The 18,951-nt window shown below is 28.3% G+C and overlaps 2 protein-coding genes across 4 annotated transcripts; both read right to left on the bottom strand.

Moving 5' to 3' along the window:
* Nucleotides 1–3,235: 3,235 nt before the first annotated feature.
* LOC113558855 (lachesin-like) lies at nt 3,236–8,116 on the bottom strand. 3 transcript variants are annotated; one of them, XM_026964424.1, is made up of 7 exons: nt 8,034–8,116; nt 6,927–7,105; nt 5,162–5,388; nt 4,791–5,062; nt 4,429–4,698; nt 4,211–4,350; nt 3,236–3,346 (listed from the first exon to the last, which is right to left on the bottom strand). In XM_026964424.1, the coding sequence occupies exons 2-7, from the start codon at nt 6,973–6,975 to the stop codon at nt 3,261–3,263; spliced, it is 1,044 nt and encodes a 347-aa protein (XP_026820225.1). In that variant the 5' UTR covers nt 6,976–7,105; nt 8,034–8,116; the 3' UTR covers nt 3,236–3,260. The 3 variants fall into 3 exon arrangements, with proteins under 3 accessions (XP_026820225.1, XP_026820226.1, XP_026820227.1); XM_026964425.1 differs by having other exon boundaries at nt 4,211–4,344; XM_026964426.1 differs by lacking the exons at nt 6,927–7,105; nt 8,034–8,116 and adding an exon at nt 5,526–5,603.
* A 1,346-nt stretch (nt 8,117–9,462) lies between these two features.
* On the bottom strand, nt 9,463–15,690 carry LOC113558905 (lachesin-like). Its single transcript, XM_026964485.1, has 6 exons — nt 15,637–15,690; nt 11,389–11,504; nt 11,018–11,289; nt 10,656–10,925; nt 10,438–10,577; nt 9,463–9,573 (listed from the first exon to the last, which is right to left on the bottom strand). Exons 1-6 carry the CDS (start codon nt 15,641–15,643, stop codon nt 9,488–9,490), a joined length of 891 nt encoding a protein of 296 aa, XP_026820286.1. The 5' UTR covers nt 15,644–15,690; the 3' UTR covers nt 9,463–9,487.
* Nucleotides 15,691–18,951: the final 3,261 nt, after the last annotated feature.

The raw sequence follows: 18,951 nt of genomic DNA, 5'->3' as shown, positions 1-18,951 counted from the left end.
TGGGGCACATACCGTGCAATTGTAAACATCAAATAAATGGCCACATGTAGATTTTATTATATCGATTAGAATGAGAAAACATTAATTAGCATTATTTATTTTATAAGATATCAACGTTTGTCAGTTATACCGGATAGATTTTTCGAAAAATATAAACTAATTTAATTGATTACAAATCAGACAATTTCAGTAGAACAATTTTTCAAGTGACACATTCCACAATAAGCTTCTTCTTTTTTTTTTAACAAATAGCCGTTTCCAATAGTTGGCATAATAATTAATGACGCATTTGGTACCTAATCATGATCGAGTGCGAAGTTTTTACTTCTGAAGTCGTCCGTAAATTAGAAGATATGAATTAATTAGAAAAAAACCCGATAAAGCACATTAACTGATAATATTATTGTTTATTGTTATATTGTTACTTGCGAACCTTACGATCATTATTATTCTCGGTTATCTTAAACAAAATAATTACATATAATCAATTATCATTTACCTATCTACCAACCTACAAGGAAATCAATAGTTTTATAATATTTTAACACTACCCGTTAAATCTTCTTATATCTAATATACCAACTTACGCAGTACCCAGCTACGTCTTTAAAAAGACAGCAACAAATTTTTCACACCCGTACAGATAAACATGTGGTAATTTTGGTTTATGATTAATATATTTTACATTTATACTAGACTATTCAGACGTACTCACCGTGGTGGATGAATATAACGACGAAGAAAACTCCGTAAACAGTCTTCATCTCGTGTCTTACGTGAACCGGTGGGCGGAGAAGAGAACAATAAACTGTTATTCGAATGAACGAGATAAAATTTTGAAAAAAGATCGAAAGTAGTCTTGCGCGGTTATGCCAAATCACTGTGCAAAGCTACAAGAATTTCGATGGGTTAAGGGCGTTAAGCACTGACTGCGGACTAAGATATAATGAACTGGACAAGACACCCATATTACCAGGCCGCCAAATGTTTAGTAGAGTCTTGTTAGGTGGCGGGGGGGGGGAAGCAATTATGTATCTAGCGCTACTATATTATTCGTTATTTTTACCTTCTGTTTTGAAGTGATAATACACAATTTCGATTGTCACAATTATTGTAGTACCATTTATGGTGATACAATTATTATACAATAACGTTATAGGTGTATATAATAATCATAGTTTAAAAATAATTGCAAAGCAAAACAGACAAATTTAAATTTAACATACGAGTTTACTTATTTATGATCTATAGTGCCTATTTAATATGTTCTCCAATTGATACCGAATAATTTGTATGCCACAATAATTGTTAATTAACACTGAAGACAACGTTGTTGATACAGATTGTCAATTCCGTTGTTTTAATTATTTATTCTTATTTTAGTAATAACTTAATATTATCCTCAATGAAATAACCCACACTGTTATATTATAATAACATTTGTCGTTATATTATTCTTATATGTGAACATTTTGAGTTTTTCAATTTTAACCGTACAACTATTATAATCATTATAATATTTTCGTATTGTTTCTAAATGTTATTCGTCAAAATTATGATATAAAAATCATGTTTCATAGTTTAAATGAAATCTCAAAAAGGTTTATAATAAACAGGTAAATTGATATTGTCATTTTAAAAACAATGGTATAAAAATCATGTCAGATACCTAGGTACTTTAAACGGTGTATCAGTTAGGCTTTTGTACCCATATGATAGTTTATCATAAGCAGGTAAAATGGTATTGTTACTTTAACGGACAATATTTCAAAACTAGAAAATTAATATTTAAAATGTTGTTACGAATACCTTTTAAGAGATGCGGAGAATCATAAAAGTGAACAACCTTGATTCGTTCTACACCACAATCGATTTCATAAAACTTGTCAGTGTAATATTCATTTTGGCGCAAATAGAACGCTTTTGTTTCATTGATTAGTACATTAATAGCAGCTGTGTTTGTAGTACCTTGATCACATAAAGTTGGTACCAGCAACTCGAAGGCCATTCGAATGCACTGCCTTTTAGTAGGTACCTTTAGTTTTAATTTGATTCGCCAAGTCGTATCGTTTTGTTGAGCTTTCACAAAAAGTACGTACATGAAATAGGTTGTTTGAATTTTTTTCGTTATACCTTTTATCATCAATACCAAGCTATAATCATCAAAACGTTGGATACGGTCTAATCCATTATCCTCGAATCCAACAGTGCAGCCACGTTGTCATCGTACTATAACTGTGGTCCTAGGCCCACTTCATCAAATACAATATTTTTTTTTCTTTGAAAGATTTTACATTCTCTGTTAAAACATTGAAAAGAGGTTTGTCTAATCCGATGCTTATGGAAACTTGGGATATAGCAATGTTGATGCGGTCTTGCGTGGCGATAATATAAAAAGAATTTATTGTTTTTTGGGAAAAGTCAAGAATACCAAAAAAATTAGATTGTCATATGTAAACTAAAAATAAAAAAACAAAAAGACAAATAAATTAATTTAAAAAATCTTTAGATGACATTTTTGACATTGTTGATGCTGTTGCTTTATATCTTGTGTCAGTTTTGGAAGACAAACAATTTTTAATGGCCCATTGATAGAAAAGTAAACGGGGTGGTATATGATTTCAATTGACAAAAAAATTGTGTACAACATAAAAACGTACAGCACTTAGAAAATAAAAGTAAGAAACTAGGTAAAAAAACAAAGTGTGAAAAGTTGTCGAATTCAAATTTTTTAGAAGAACTAAATACATACAAGTGAAACTGAAATAAGTTCTAGGGCCCGCACTATTATGACTTTTTGTCTCCCCAGAGAGCTAGTAGTACCATCGCACGCCGTCTATGTTATTTTAATGATATAAAAATACTACTCAAATAAAATTTCTCGGGTACGCACTAAGTACAATAAATTGTAAGCATATTCCGGCCTGTGTAATAATTGAATAGTAGAGCTGATGAAAATGCTCCACAAGTTGGCCATTATCACTGATTATAGGCGACATTTAATGTACGATGAATTGTAGTAAATAACATTATAATATCATAAAAAATGTTAAACTTTTATTTGTGTAAATTAAAATGTGGTTTACGTCAGACAATTATTCATATCTAAATAACCTCATTTAGTACCCAAATGTTTGGCTTGCCGAGAGATAATTATACAAATTATACCATTTAAATGAGACATTATTAGAATTAATGTAAATATATTATATTACATATATTATTATTATTATTATTATTATCAATGCCAAGTATAATTATTATTCAAAAGGTAAACCGTAGAAATTTGGTATATGCTCCGGACGAATGCGTTTAGTATCACACTTTGGTTTTTGGCATGGTGTTTCTGTAAAATAAACGAATAATAATAGTCAAATTAGGTATGTTCACAATTTAACAATAAAACTCAATATTATAAATCAAGTTGGGGCACATACCGTGCAATTGTAAACATCAAATAAATGGCCACATGTAGATTTTATTATATCGATTAGAATGAGAAAACATTAATTAGCATTATTTATTTTATAAGATATCAACGTTTGTCAGTTATACCGGATAGATTTTTCGAAAAATGTAAACTTATTAAAATATAGTAAAATAACCGTGTACATTTGGTATTAAACAAGTACAATGAGTTCTACTAAATAATATGGATCAATGGTTTATAAAATTAGCCGTTTATTGGAGTGTTCTAATCTTATATAACTTTATAAACCCGATTTCATTTTCGAACTAAACACTAATCGGTGTATGTGTCGTGCGCAAACAGTTGGAGATGTGTAGAATAAAATGTGCACAAAATACGGTTTCAGTTTCAGGCTGATATGAAAAATTACAAGACATTCACAATTCTAATCTAAAATTGATAGTTTTTTTTCCCCGTTTTAAAATATGTATTCTTAATGATATTTTAATCACCCATACGTATAAATGTATAAAGATAAAGGTATTTGTGGAATGCTACCGATTAATAGAATCAAAACGACCTACCTGTTCCAATGTGATCACATTATCGGAACTCACTGTAAAATGAAAATTAAGACGGATTTTGCAATTTGGTTAGAGAAATATTTTATTTATACACCGACAGACTAAACACAAAACATTTACCTAATTAATATTATTTTCTATCTTGTCTACATTCATGTATCAATGTAACCAAGTTTAACATTTATCCATTTCATGTGTTAATGGAAACGATATTTACCAATAACTGTGACTTCAGCTGTACCAATTGTGTTCCGAGCTTTACATGTGTACTTTCCGTATCGATCATAATCAATTTCGTTAAAATTTAAAGACGAAAAGGTAAGCTGGTGTTCAGTGGTCTTTTCCATAATTCTGAATCTTAAAAATAACCCACATTAAATGTCGACGTAACAATACAAACGTTTTCAAAGTACCTAGTCAAACGGTTTAGTATACCTTTTGTTGTTATCGCCGATTAGTATAACTCCATTATATAGCCAATCAATTTTCGGAGCTGGATAAGCTTCTACAAGACATTGGACATCCATGTCTTGCTTCAAAGGATCACTGTGAGTATACATAATTTTCGAAGCCGTTATGACTGGGGCAAATTCTACACGAAAGTCGACAATGTGCCGTACACCTTCGCCAACACTATTCACCGCATCGCAGAGATAAATTCCACGGTCATCTTTTGTTACGTTACGAAAGTGTAAGACATTACCTCTGGAAAAACGAAATTTTTATTTATTTACGTAAATAATTAATCTGTATATTCAATTAAAAAAAATTTCGCTTATCCTTCTCCGTTGAGATACCTATAAAACTGTCCTCCCGTAGTTAAAATTCCATTATATTGTCGACTCCAGGAAACCCTTGGTTCAGGAAATCCGTCAGCATAACATTCTAGTCTCGACGGTAGACCTTCTCTCGCGATCATTATGGTGGAAGACGAAGACAATTTTAAAATGACCGGAGACCGATTGACTTCTAACTGAACATCTGCAGATGTATTGGTGTCGCCGTCGACATCATCACACATCACTACACAGCGATATAAAGCTACATCGTTATTATGTATATTCGTAATCTGGAAAATAAATCATTTCCAAAATTCGTTAGAAAAAAATAAATCATGTCGATAGCGCTAGGTTTAAAAATATATATATATATATATCTAACTACGTACCTTAAATGTTCGACTACTGCTTTCGGTTCCAATGAAAACTCCTAATGAAAATCTTGAATCTCTAACAATAAGATTATTACCAATTGATAGAACAACAGTTTTAGTAGGATCTTCTTTCTCAAATTTAAGCCATGCGACAGGAAATCTGCTAGCATTGAAAACTGAACAATTCATTTCTATAGTTCCACCGATATCTTTTACAGCTGTTTGTGTACTCTGGGGATGGGCTAAAATTTAAATTTAAATTTTAGAATTTATTATTTGATTTTCAACATCATTATTTATAATATATTTTAATAACTAAGCTATACCCATTATAATGTATTAAATAGGCATAATAAAGTTTAAAAGCATTGTTACATACATTTAATGTTGAAAATCAAACACGTTATGACACGTACGTATGTTGATTATTTTGTATTCCATAAGTATGATTTCCAAGTAGAAATTCAAACATAAATTTGTTAAAAAGTAACGTCTTTGTAACTAATTACATTACACAGTAACAAATAAACAATAAAAACTTATTCGTTTTGTATTTAAGTAACGATAAAGTACCTAATCTATAATATTTTATTTTGTAAGTTTTTGTACGTACGGCAGTCACTAGGTATTGTAAAATTATTCAACTGAAAACAGACATTCACTCTAATTAGTCTTAAAATTACCTAGTTGATAAATAGTCGTAAGATAACAAACGATGAGCTTAAAGTAATTCCCCCGAGATACTGTCATAGAAATGAAATGCTTGTTTTTAAAATAGTTAACCGTACATAAACGGGTAAGATTCATGTGCAGTAAACTGCACATTAAATAATATTACTTTCAAGCTATACAAATTATAAAAAGCGAAGTTTCTTTTTTATTTATCATAAATGGTTTATTTTCTATAAATTAAGTAAATAATGATTCATTGATTAAACGTGTTTGAAATTTTAGGTGTTCAAATTCGCAGCCACCGGTTATACTGGTTACCTTAATAATATTAATCATAAACATTAAAACATTGGTTTTCACACCGGTGTTATGTACAACAGTATATAAAATCAAGGCCACTTGGATACTATGAGTGCAAATTAATGTACCTAAAGAATGCCGGGCTCAATTTACTAAGCCTATTCTTCACTGAATACGCAAATTGCGATCGACCAACGCGAATAGTTATTTCAACATAATGGATACCTAAGATTTGATTTTCAGATATAAAATAATTTAATTGATTACAAATCAGACAATTTCAGTAGAACAATTTTTCAAGTGACACATTCCACAATAAGCTTCTTCTTTTTTTTTTAACAAATAGCCGTTTCCAATAGTTGGCATAATAATTAATGACGCATTTTGTACCTAATCATTGATCGAGTGCGAAGTTTTTACTTCTGAAGTCGTCCGTAACTTAGAAGATATGAATTAATTAGAAAAAACCCGATAAAGCACATTAAATGATAATATTATTGTTTATTGTTATATTGTTACTTGCGAACCTTACGATCATTATTATTCTCGGTTATCTTAAACAAAATAATTACATATAAATCAATTATCATTTACCTATCTACCAACCTACAAGGAAATCAATAGTTTTATAATATTTTAACACTACCCGTTAAATTTCTTATATCTAATATACCAACTTACGCAGTACCCAGCTACGTCTTTAAAAATACAGCAACAAATTTTTCACACCCGTACAGATAAACATGTGGTAATTTTGGTTTATGATTAATATATTTTACATTTATACTAACTATTCAGACGTACTCACCGTGGTGGATGAATATAACGACGAAGAAAACTCCGTAAACAGTCTTCATCTCGTGTCCTTTACGTGAACCGGTGGGCGGAGAAGAGAACAATAAACTGTTATTCGAATGAACGAGATAAAATTTTGAAAAAAGATTCGAAAGTAGTCTTGCGCGGTTATGCCAAATCACTGTTGCAAAGCTACAAGAATTTCGATGGGTTAATGGGCGTTAAGCACTGACTGCGGACTAAGATATAATGAACTGGACAAGACACCCATATTACCAGGCCGCCAAATGTTTAGTAGAGTCTTGTTAGGTGGCGGGGGGGGGGAGCAATTATGTATCTAGCGCTACCTATATTATTCGTTATTTTTACCTTCTTGTTTTGAAGTGATAATTACAACAATTTCGATGTCACAATTATTGTAGTACCATTTATGGTGATACAATTATTATTACAATAACGTTATAGGTGTTATATAATAATTCATAGTTTAAAAATTAATTGCAAAGCAAAACAGACAAATTTAAATTTAACATACGAGTTTACTTATTTATGATCTATAGTGCCTATTTAATATGTTCTCCAATTGATACCGAATAATTTGTATGCCACAATAATTGTTAATTAACACTGAAGACAACGTTGTTGATACAGATTGTCCAATTCCGTTGTTTTAATTATTTATTCTTATTTTTAGTAATAACTTAATATTATCCTCAATGAAATAACCCACACTGTTATATTATAATAACATTTGTCGTTATATTATTCTTATATGTGAACATTTTGAGTTTTTCAATTTTAACCGTACAACTATTATAATCATTATAATATTTTCGTATTGTTTCTAAATGTTATTCGTCAAAATTATGATATAAAAATCATGTTTCATAGTTTAAATGAAATCTCAAAAAGGTTTATAATAAACAGGTAAATTGATATTGTCATTTTAAAAACAATGGTATAAAAATCATGTCAGATACCTAGGTACTTTAAACGGTGTATCAGTTAGGCTTTTGTACCCATATGATAGTTTATCATAAGCAGGTAAAATGGTATTGTTACTTTAACGGACAATATTTCAAAACTAGAAAATTAATATTTAAAATGTTGTTACGAATACCTTTTAAGAGATGCGGAGAATCATAAAAGTGAACAACCTTGATTCGTTCTACACCACAATCGATTTCATAAAACTTGTCAGTGTAATATTCATTTTGGCGCAAATAGAACGCTTTTGTTTCATTGATTAGTACATTAATAGCAGCTGTGTTTGTAGTACCTTGATCACATAAAGTTGGTACCAGCAACTCGAAGGCCATTCGAATGCACTGCCTTTTAGTAGGTACCTTTAGTTTTAATTTGATTCGCCAAGTCGTATCGTTTTGTTGAGCTTTCACAAAAAGTACGTACATGAAATAGGTTGTTTGAATTTTTTTTCGTTATACCTTTTATCATCAATACCAAGCTATAATCATCAAAACGTTGGATACGGTCTAATCCATTATCCTCGAATCCAACAGTGCAGCCAACGTTGTCATCGTACTATAACTGTGGTCCTAGGCCCACTTCATCAAATACAATATTTTTTTTTTCTTTGAAAGATTTTACATTCTCTGTTAAAACATTGAAAAGAGGTTTGTCTAATCCGATGCTTATGGAAACTTGGGATATAGCAATGTTGATGCGGTCTTGCGTGGCGATAATATAAAAAGAATTTATTGTTTTTTGGGAAAAGTCAAGAATACCAAAAAAATTAGATTGTCATATGTAAACTAAAAATAAAAAAACAAAAAGACAAATAAATTAATTTAAAAAATCTTTAGATGACATTTTTGACATTGTTGATGCTGTTGCTTTATATCTTGTGTCAGTTTTGGAAGACAAACAATTTTTAATGGCCCATTGATAGAAAAGTAAACGGGGTGGTATATGATTTCAATTGACAAAAAAATTGTGTACAACATAAAAACGTACAGCACTTAGAAAATAAAAGTAAGAAACTAGGTAAAAAAACAAAGTGTGAAAAGTTGTCGAATTCAAATTTTTTAGAAGAACTAAATACATACAAGTGAAACTGAAATAAGTTCTAGGGCCCGCACTATTATGACTTTTTGTCTCCCCAGAGAGCTAGTAGTACCATCGCACGCCGTCTATGTTATTTTAATGATATAAAAATACTACTCAAATAAAATTTCTCGGGTACGCACTAAGTACAATAAATTGTAAGCATATTCCGGCCTGTGTAATAATTGAATAGTAGAGCTGATGAAAATGCTCCACAAGTTGGCCATTATCACTGATTATAGGCGACATTTAATGTACGATGAATTGTAGTAAATAACATTATAATATCATAAAAAATGTTAAACTTTTATTTGTGTAAATTAAAATGTGGTTTACGTCAGACAATTATTCATATCTAAATAACCTCATTTAGTACCCAAATGTTTGGCTTGCCGAGAGATAATTATACAAATTATACCATTTAAATGAGACATTATTAGAATTAATGTAAATATATTATATTACATATATTATTATTATTATTATTATTATCAATGCCAAGTATAATTATTATTCAAAAGGTAAACCGTAGAAATTTGGTATATGCTCCGGACGAATGCGTTTAGTATCACACTTTGGTTTTTGGCATGGTGTTTCTGTAAAATAAACGAATAATAATAGTCAAATTAGGTATGTTCACAATTTAACAATAAAACTCAATATTATAAATCAAGTTGGGGCACATACCGTGCAATTGTAAACATCAAATAAATGGCCACATGTAGATTTTATTACATCGATTAGAATGAGAAAACATTAATTAGCATTATTTATTTTATAAGATATCAACGTTTGTCAGTTATACCGGATAGATTTTTCGAAAAATGTAAACTTATTAAAATATAGTAAAATAACCGTGTACATTTGGTATTAAACAAGTACAATGAGTTCTACTAAATAATATGGATCAATGGTTTATAAAATTAGCCGTTTATTGGAGTGTTCTAATCTTATATAACTTTATAAACCCGATTTCATTTTCGAACTAAACACTAATCGGTGTATGTGTCGTGCGCAAACAGTTGGAGATGTGTAGAATAAAATGTGCACAAAATACGGTTTCAGTTTCAGGCTGATATGAAAAATTACAAGACATTCACAATTCTAATCTAAAATTGATAGTTTTTTTTCCCCGTTTTAAAATATGTATTCTTAATGATATTTTAATCACCCATACGTATAAATGTATAAAGATAAAGGTATTTGTGGAATGCTACCGATTAATAGAATCAAAACGACCTACCTGTTCCAATGTGATCACATTATCGGAACTCACTGTAAAATGAAAATTAAGACGGATTTTGCAATTTGGTTAGAGAAATATTTTATTTATACACCGACAGACTAAACACAAAACATTTACCTAATTAATATTATTTTCTATCTTGTCTACATTCATGTATCAATGTAACCAAGTTTAACATTTATCCATTTCATGTGTTAATGGAAACGATATTTACCAATAACTGTGACTTCAGCTGTACCAATTGTGTTCCGAGCTTTACATGTGTACTTTCCGTATCGATCATAATCAATTTCGTTAAAATTTAAAGACGAAAAGGTAAGCTGGTGTTCAGTGGTCTTTTCCATAATTCTGAATCTTAAAAATAACCCACATTAAATGTCGACGTAACAATACAAACGTTTTCAAAGTACCTAGTCAAACGGTTTAGTATACCTTTTGTTGTTATCGCCGATTAGTATAACTCCATTATATAGCCAATCAATTTTCGGAGCTGGATAAGCTTCTACAAGACATTGGACATCCATGTCTTGCTTCAAAGGATCACTGTGAGTATACATAATTTTCGAAGCCGTTATGACTGGGGCAAATTCTACACGAAAGTCGACAATGTGCCGTACACCTTCGCCAACACTATTCACCGCATCGCAGAGATAAATTCCACGGTCATCTTTTGTTACGTTACGAAAGTGTAAGACATTACCTCTGGAAAAACGAAATTTTTATTTATTTACGTAAATAATTAATCTGTATATTCAATTAAAAAAAATTTCGCTTATCCTTCTCCGTTGAGATACCTATAAAACTGTCCTCCCGTAGTTAAAATTCCATTATATTGTCGACTCCAGGAAACCCTTGGTTCAGGAAATCCGTCAGCATAACATTCTAGTCTCGACGGTAGACCTTCTCTCGCGATCATTATGGTGGAAGACGAAGACAATTTTAAAATGACCGGAGACCGATTGACTTCTAACTGAACATCTGCAGATGTATTGGTGTCGCCGTCGACATCATCACACATCACTACACAGCGATATAAAGCTACATCGTTATTATGTATATTCGTAATCTGGAAAATAAATCATTTCCAAAATTCGTTAGAAAAAAATAAATCATGTCGATAGCGCTAGGTTTAAAAATATATATATATATATATCTAACTACGTACCTTAAATGTTCGAATACTGCTTTCGGTTCCAATGAAAACTCCTAATGAAAATCCCAAAGTGGTATGAATGCAAATTCCTGTCTCAGCAAGCCCTGGGTTAACTGCTGCACTGCAATCTGAAAAAAATGTAGTCAGTTAAATATGTAAAATTGGTGGAGAATTAATTGAGAAATGAGTGTTTCATAAGCAGTTAAAAATATGAATTTATAACAAGAGTCAAAATTATCATGTACAAGCATGTTTATAAAGTTTATGAAACATTGGCTTAAATATAATGTATGAAAGTAATTAATGCTAAATCAGAACCATTTTCTCAATCTAGTGGTCAAGGTTTCAAGATTCTAAATTGAGAATTGAGTGTTTTATAAGCAATTAAAAAAATGAATTTGTAAAATACGTCAAATTTACCATATAAAAACATGTTTTATAATATTTATGAATTATTGGCTTAAATGAAATGTATGAAAGTAATTAATGCTAAATCAGAATCATTTTCTCTTTCTAGTGGTCAAAGTTTCAACATAATAAATTGAGAATTAAGTGTTTTATAAGCCGTAAAAAAATTTGAATTTGTAATAAACGTCAAAATTATCATATAAATACAAGTTTTATAGAGTTTATGAAGCATTGGCTTAAATTTAATGTATGAAAGTAATTAATGCTAAATAAGATCCATTTCCTCTTCCTAGTGCTCAAGGTTTCAGGATTCTAAATTGAGAATCGAGTGTTTTATAAGCAATTAAAAAAATGAATTTGTAATATACATCAAATTTACCATATAAAAACATATTTCATAGAGTTTATAAAACATTGGCTTAAATGTAATGTATGAAAGTAATTAATGCTAAATCAGATCCATTTTCTCTCTTTCTAGTGGTCAAGGTTTAAAGATACTAACATGAGAATTGAGTGTTTTATAAACCATAAAAAATTTGAATTTATAACACGAGTCAAAATTATCATATAAAAACGTGTATTATAGTGTTCATGAGGTATCAGCTTAAATCAAATGTATAAAAGTTATAAATGCTGAATAAGAAACATATTCTCTATCTAGTGATCAGGTTTCAAGATACTAACTTGAGAATTGAGTGTTTCATAAGCCATTAAATATTTGAATTAGTAATATACGTCAAAATTATCATAAAAAAATACGTTTAATAGAGTTTATAAAGTATTGGCTTAAATGAAATGCATGAATGTAAATAATGCTAAATAAGAAACATATTCACTTTCTAGTGATCAATGTTTCAAGATATTCAATTGAGATTTGGGTGTTTCATAAGCCATAAAAAATTTGAATTCGTAATATACGTTAAAATTATCATATAAAAACATGTTTTATAATATTTATGAATTATTGGCTTAAATGAAATGTATGAAAGTAATTAATGCTAAATCAGAATCATTTTCTCTTTCTAGTGGTCAAAGTTTCAACATAATAAATTGAGAATTGAATGTTTCATATGCCATAAAAAATTTGAATTTATAACACGAGTCAAAATTATCATATAAAAACGTGTATTATAGTGTTTATGAGGTATCAGCTTAAATCAAATGTATGAAAGTAATAAATGCTGAATAAGAAACATATTCTCTATCTAGTGATCAGGTTTCAAGATACTAACTTGAGAATTGAGTGTTTCATAAGCCATTAAATATTTGAATTTGTAAAATACGTCAAATTTACCATATAAAAACATGTTTTATAATATTTATGAATTATTGGCTTAAATGAAATGTATGACAGTAATTAATGCTAAATAAGAAACATATTCTCTTTCTAGTGGTCAAAGTTTCAAGATACTAAATTGAGAATTGAGTGTTTTATAAACAATTAAAAAAATGAATTTGTAAAATACGTCAAATTTACCATATAAAAACATGTTTTATAATATTTATGAATTATTGGCTTAAATGAAATGTATGAAAGTAATTAATGCTAAATCAGAATCATTTTCTCTTTCTAGTGGTCAAAGTTTCAACATAATAAATTGAGAATTGAATGTTTCATATGCCATAAAAAATTTGAATTTATAACACGAGTCAAAATTATCATATAAAAACGTGTATTATAGTGTTTATGAGGTATCAGCTTAAATCAAATGTATGAAAGTAATAAATGCTGAATAAGAAACATATTCTCTATCTAGTGATCAGGTTTCAAGATACTAACTTGAGAATTGAGTGTTTCATAAGCCATTAAATATTTGAATTTGTAAAATACGTCAAATTTACCATATAAAAACATATTTCATAGAGTTTATGAAACATTGGCTTAAATGTAATGTATGAAAGTAATTAATGCTAAATAAGAAACATATTCTCTTTCTAGTGATCAAAGTTTCAAGATATTCAATTGAGATTTGGGTGTTTCATAAGCCATAAAAAATTTGAATTCGTAATATACGTTAAAATTATCATATAAAAACATGTTTTATTGAGTTTATAAACTATTGGCTTTAATGTAATGTATGAAAATAATTAATGCTAAATAAGAAACATATTCTCTTTCTAGTGGTCAAAGTTTCAAGATACTAAATTGAGAATTGAGTGTTTTATAAACAATTAAAAAAATGAATTTGTAAAATACGTCTTATTTACCATATAAAAACATGTTTTATAATATTTATGAATTATTGGCTTAAATGAAATGTATGAAAGTAATTAATGCTAAATCAGAATCATTTTCTCTTTCTAGTGGTCAATGTTTCAACATAATAAATTGAGAATTGAATGTTTCATATGCCATAAAAAATTTGAATTTGTAATACACATTAAAATTATCATATAAAAACATGTTTTTTAGAGTTTATAAAACATTGGCTAAAATATAATATATGAAAGTAATTAATGCTAAATCAGATCGATTTTCTCTCTTTCTAGTGGTCAAGGTTTCAAGATACTAACATGAGAATTGAGTATTTTATAAACCATAAAAAATTTGAATTTATAACACGAGTCAAAATTATCATATAAAAACGTGTATTATAGTGTTTATGAGGTATCAGCTTAAATCAAATGTATGAAAGTAATAAATGCTAAATAAGAAACATATTCTCTTTCTAGTGGTCAAAGTTTCAAGATACTAAATTGAGAATTGAGTATTTCATAAGCCATTAAATATTTGAATTAGTAATATACATCAATATTATCATAAAAAAATACGTTTAATAGAGTTAATAAAGTATTGGCTTAAATGAAATGTATGAATGTAATTAATGCTAAATAAGAAACATATTCTCTTTCTAGTGATCAAAGTTTCAACATAATAAATTGAGAATTGAATGTTTCATATGCCATAAAAAATTTGAATTTATAACACGAGTCAAAATTATCATATAAAAACGTGTATTATAGTGTTTATGAGGTATCAGCTTAAATCAAATGTATGAAAGTAATAAATGCTGAATAAGAAACATACTCTCTATCTAGTGATCAGGTTTCAAGATACTAACTTGAGAATTGAGTGTTTCATAAGCCATTAAATATTTGAATTAGTAATATACGTCAAAATTATCATAAAAAAATAAGTTCAATAGAGTTAATAAAGTATTGACTTAAATGAAATGTATAAATGTAATTAATGCTAAATAAGAAACATATTCTCTTTCTAGTGATCAAAGTTTCAAGATATTCAATTGAGATTTCAGTGTTTCATAAGCCATAAAAAATTTGAATTCGTAATATACGTTAAAATTATCATATAAAAACATGTTTTTTAGAGTTTATGAAACATTGGCTAAAATATAATGTATGAAAGTAATTAATGCTAAATCAGAACCATTTTATCAATCTAGTGGTCAAGGTTTAAAGATACTAACATGAGAATTGAGTGTTTTATAAACCATAAAATATTTGAATTTATAACACGAGTCAAAATTATCGTTTGAATGCATGATTTTAGTGTTTATGAAATATCAGCATCAATGAAATACATGGAAGTTAATAAAGCTAAATAAGAATCATTTATTTAATGCAATGGTGTTTGTTTCATGTCAATTAATTGAGAATTGAGTGTTTCATAAGCAGTTCAAAATATGAATTTGTAATATACGTTAAATTTACCATATAAAAACATGTTTTATAGTTCTTATGAAATATCAGCATCAATAAAAATACATGGAAGTTGATAATGCTAAATAAGAATCATTTACTTAATTCATTGGACTTGGTTTCATGATACTAACTTTTTGTTTCACTTATATTAAGTTGCTACCAATTATATTCAATAACCACTACACATACATTGCATAAATCCAACATTACTATCAATATCTTCTAGTTTATTTTCAAAATAAGATGTTGATACTTTCCCAAAGTGGTATGAATGCAAATTTCTGTCTCAGCAAGCCTTGGGTGAACTGCTGCACTGCAATCTGAAATAAATGTAGTCAGTTAAATATGTAAAATTGGTGGAGAATTAATTGAGAAAGAAGTGTTTCATAAGCAGTTTAAAATATAAATTTATAAAACGAGTCAAAATTATCATTTAAAAGCATGTTTATAGTGTTTATGAAGTATCAGCTTAAATCTAACACATGAATTTTAATAATGGAAAGTAAGAATCATTTACTTATTTCAATGGTATTGAAAGTTTCATGTCAATTAATTGAGAATTCAGTGTTTCATAAGCAGTTAAAAATATGAATTTATAATAAGAGTCAAAATTATCATATAAAAGCATGTTTATAGTGTTTACGAAGTATCAGCATCAATGAAATACATGGAAGTTAATAATGATAAAAAAAGAATCATTTACTTAATCCAACTGTCACTACTGCACATCATAAAGAGAACGAAAATACTTATATAACAACTAGTGCGTGGACAACACTGGATAATTTAGAAATTGAAACAATCAAAACAAAAACAAACAGACAACCTTCATTTTTAATACAAAATAATTGAAAACTATTTACAGTTGAAACTTAAACACATATACGAATGTAAAACTGTAAAAAGATACGAAATTTAAGCATATAACAGATGATAACAAATAATGATTATGATAAGCCATAAAAGATTGTACAAATTAACAGAATGTTTTGTAGACTTTTAAAAAAGAATACACTTGTACAATAACTGAAAAATACTCATTTTCCATATGAATTTGATGATAATTTTTCAATGATAAATTTAAATCATTTTCTTAATGCATTGGTCGAGGTTCAGGACACTTACTTGTGTTAACTTCGGGCGTAAAATATGAACAATTCGTTGATATTATAAATATTCTTTCGTAAATGTACAAGACATTCGGTCCAAAGCCTAATAAATATACCGACACATTCCGGAGAGCAGTGCAATGGTGAACAGCACACAACCAACTAGATTCTTCCTGTGGCAGGTCAGCCGTCGACCACGGTATGGTGAACCTCTCGCCTACTGTTGGTGTTAATAATGACTTAATGATTAATTGTTTTAAAAAACAGTTGAAAATGTGAATTTGTAATTTTTATCAAAATTTTCATCTATATATAGTCTAAATAAAAGATTTTTATAGTGTAGGTAAATAAGAAGAATAAAAATTACAAGCTAAAAGTGTTTACTAATCTTTTATGCATTTATATAACAAATATCAATTGTTTCACAACTATTAATTTATTATCAATTATATTCAATAACCATTACACACACATTGCATAAATCCAATATTATTATCAATATCTTCTAGTTTATTTTCAAAATAAGATGTTGATACTTTCCCAAAGTGGTATTAATGCAAATTTCTGTCTCAGCAAGCTTTGAGTGAACTGCTGCACTGCAATCTGAAAAAAATGTAGTCACTTAAATATGTAAAATTGGTGGAGAATTAATTGAGAATTGAGTGTTTCATAAGCAGTAAAAAATATGAATTTATAACACGAGTCAAAATTACCATATAAAAACATGTTTTATAGTGTTTATGAAGTATTGGCTTAAATGTAATGTATGAAAGTAATAAATGCTAATTCAGAACCATTTTCTCAATCTAGTGGTCAAGGTTTAATGATACTAACATGAGAATTGAGTGTTTTATAAGCAATTAAAAAAATGAATTTGTAATATACGTCAAAATTACCATATAAAAACATGTTTTATAATGCTTATGAAGTATTGGCTTAAATGAAATGTATGAAAGTAATTAATGCTAAATATGAATCATTTACTTAATTCATTGGTCTTGGTTTCATGATACTAATTTTTTGTTTCACTAATATTTAGTTTCTACCAATTTCATTCAATAACCATTACACACACTTTGCATAAATCCAATATTATTATCAATATCTTCTAGTTTATATTCAAAATAAGATGTTGATACTGTCCCAAAGTGGTATAAATGCAAATTTCTGTCTCAGCAAGCCTTGGGTGAACTGCTGCACTGCAATCTGAAAAAACTGTAGTCAGTTAAATATGTAATATTGGTGGAGAATTAATTGAGAAATGAGTGTTTCATAAGCAGTTAAAAATATGAATTTATAACAAGAGTCAAAATTATCATGTACAAGCATGTTTATAAAGTTTATGAAACATTGGCTTAAATATAATGTATGAAAGTAATTAATGCTAAATCAGAACCATTTTCTCAATCTAGTGGTCAAGGTTTAAAGATGCTAAACTGAGAATTGAGTGTTTCATAAGCCATAAAAAATTTGAATTTGTAATACACGTTAAAATTATCATATAAAAACATGTTTTTTAGAGTTTATGAAACATTGGCTAAAATATAATGTATGAAAGTAATTAATGCTAAATCAGATCCATTTTCTCTCTTGCTAGTGCTCAAAGTTTCAGGATTCTAAATTGAGAATCGAGTATTTTATAAGCAATTAAAAAAATGAATTTGTAATATACATCGAATTTACCATATAAAAACATATTTCATAGAGTTTATGAAACATTGGCTTAAATGTAATGTATGAAAGTAATTAATGCTAAATCAGATCGATTTTCTCTCATTCTAGTGGTCAAGGTTTCAAGATACTTAATTGAGAATTGAGTGTTTTATAAGCAATTAAAAAAATGAATTTGTAATATACATCAAATTTACCATACAAAAACATATTTTATAATATTTATGAATTATTGGCTTAAATGAAATGTATGAATGTAAATAATGCTAAATAAGAAACATATTCTCTTTCTAGTGGTCAAAGTTTCAAGATACTAAATTGAGAATTGAGTGTTTTATAAGCAATTAAAAAAATGAATTTGTAATATACATCAAATTTACCATATAAATTAATATTTTATGGTGTTTATGAAGTATTGGCTAAAATGTAATGTATGAAAGTAATTAATGCTAAATCAGAACCATTTTATCAATCTAGTGGTCAAGGTTTAAAGATACTAACATGAGAATTGAGTGTTTTATAAACCATAAAATATTTGAATTTATAACACGAGTCAAAATTATCATATAAAAACGTGTATTATAGTGTTTATGAGGTATCAGCTTAAATCAAATGTATGAAAGTAATAAATGCTGAATAAGAAACATATTCTCTATCTAGTGATCAGGTTTCAAGATACTAACTTGAGAATTGAGTGTTTCATAAGCCATTAAATATTTGAATT

This window comes from Rhopalosiphum maidis, chromosome 3 (genome assembly GCF_003676215.2).
Source record: "Rhopalosiphum maidis isolate BTI-1 chromosome 3, ASM367621v3, whole genome shotgun sequence".
Classification (NCBI taxonomy): Eukaryota; Metazoa; Arthropoda; class Insecta; order Hemiptera; family Aphididae; genus Rhopalosiphum; species Rhopalosiphum maidis.
The sequence above is the reverse complement of the archived record's forward strand: the minus strand, read 5'-3'. Positions and strand labels throughout refer to the sequence as shown.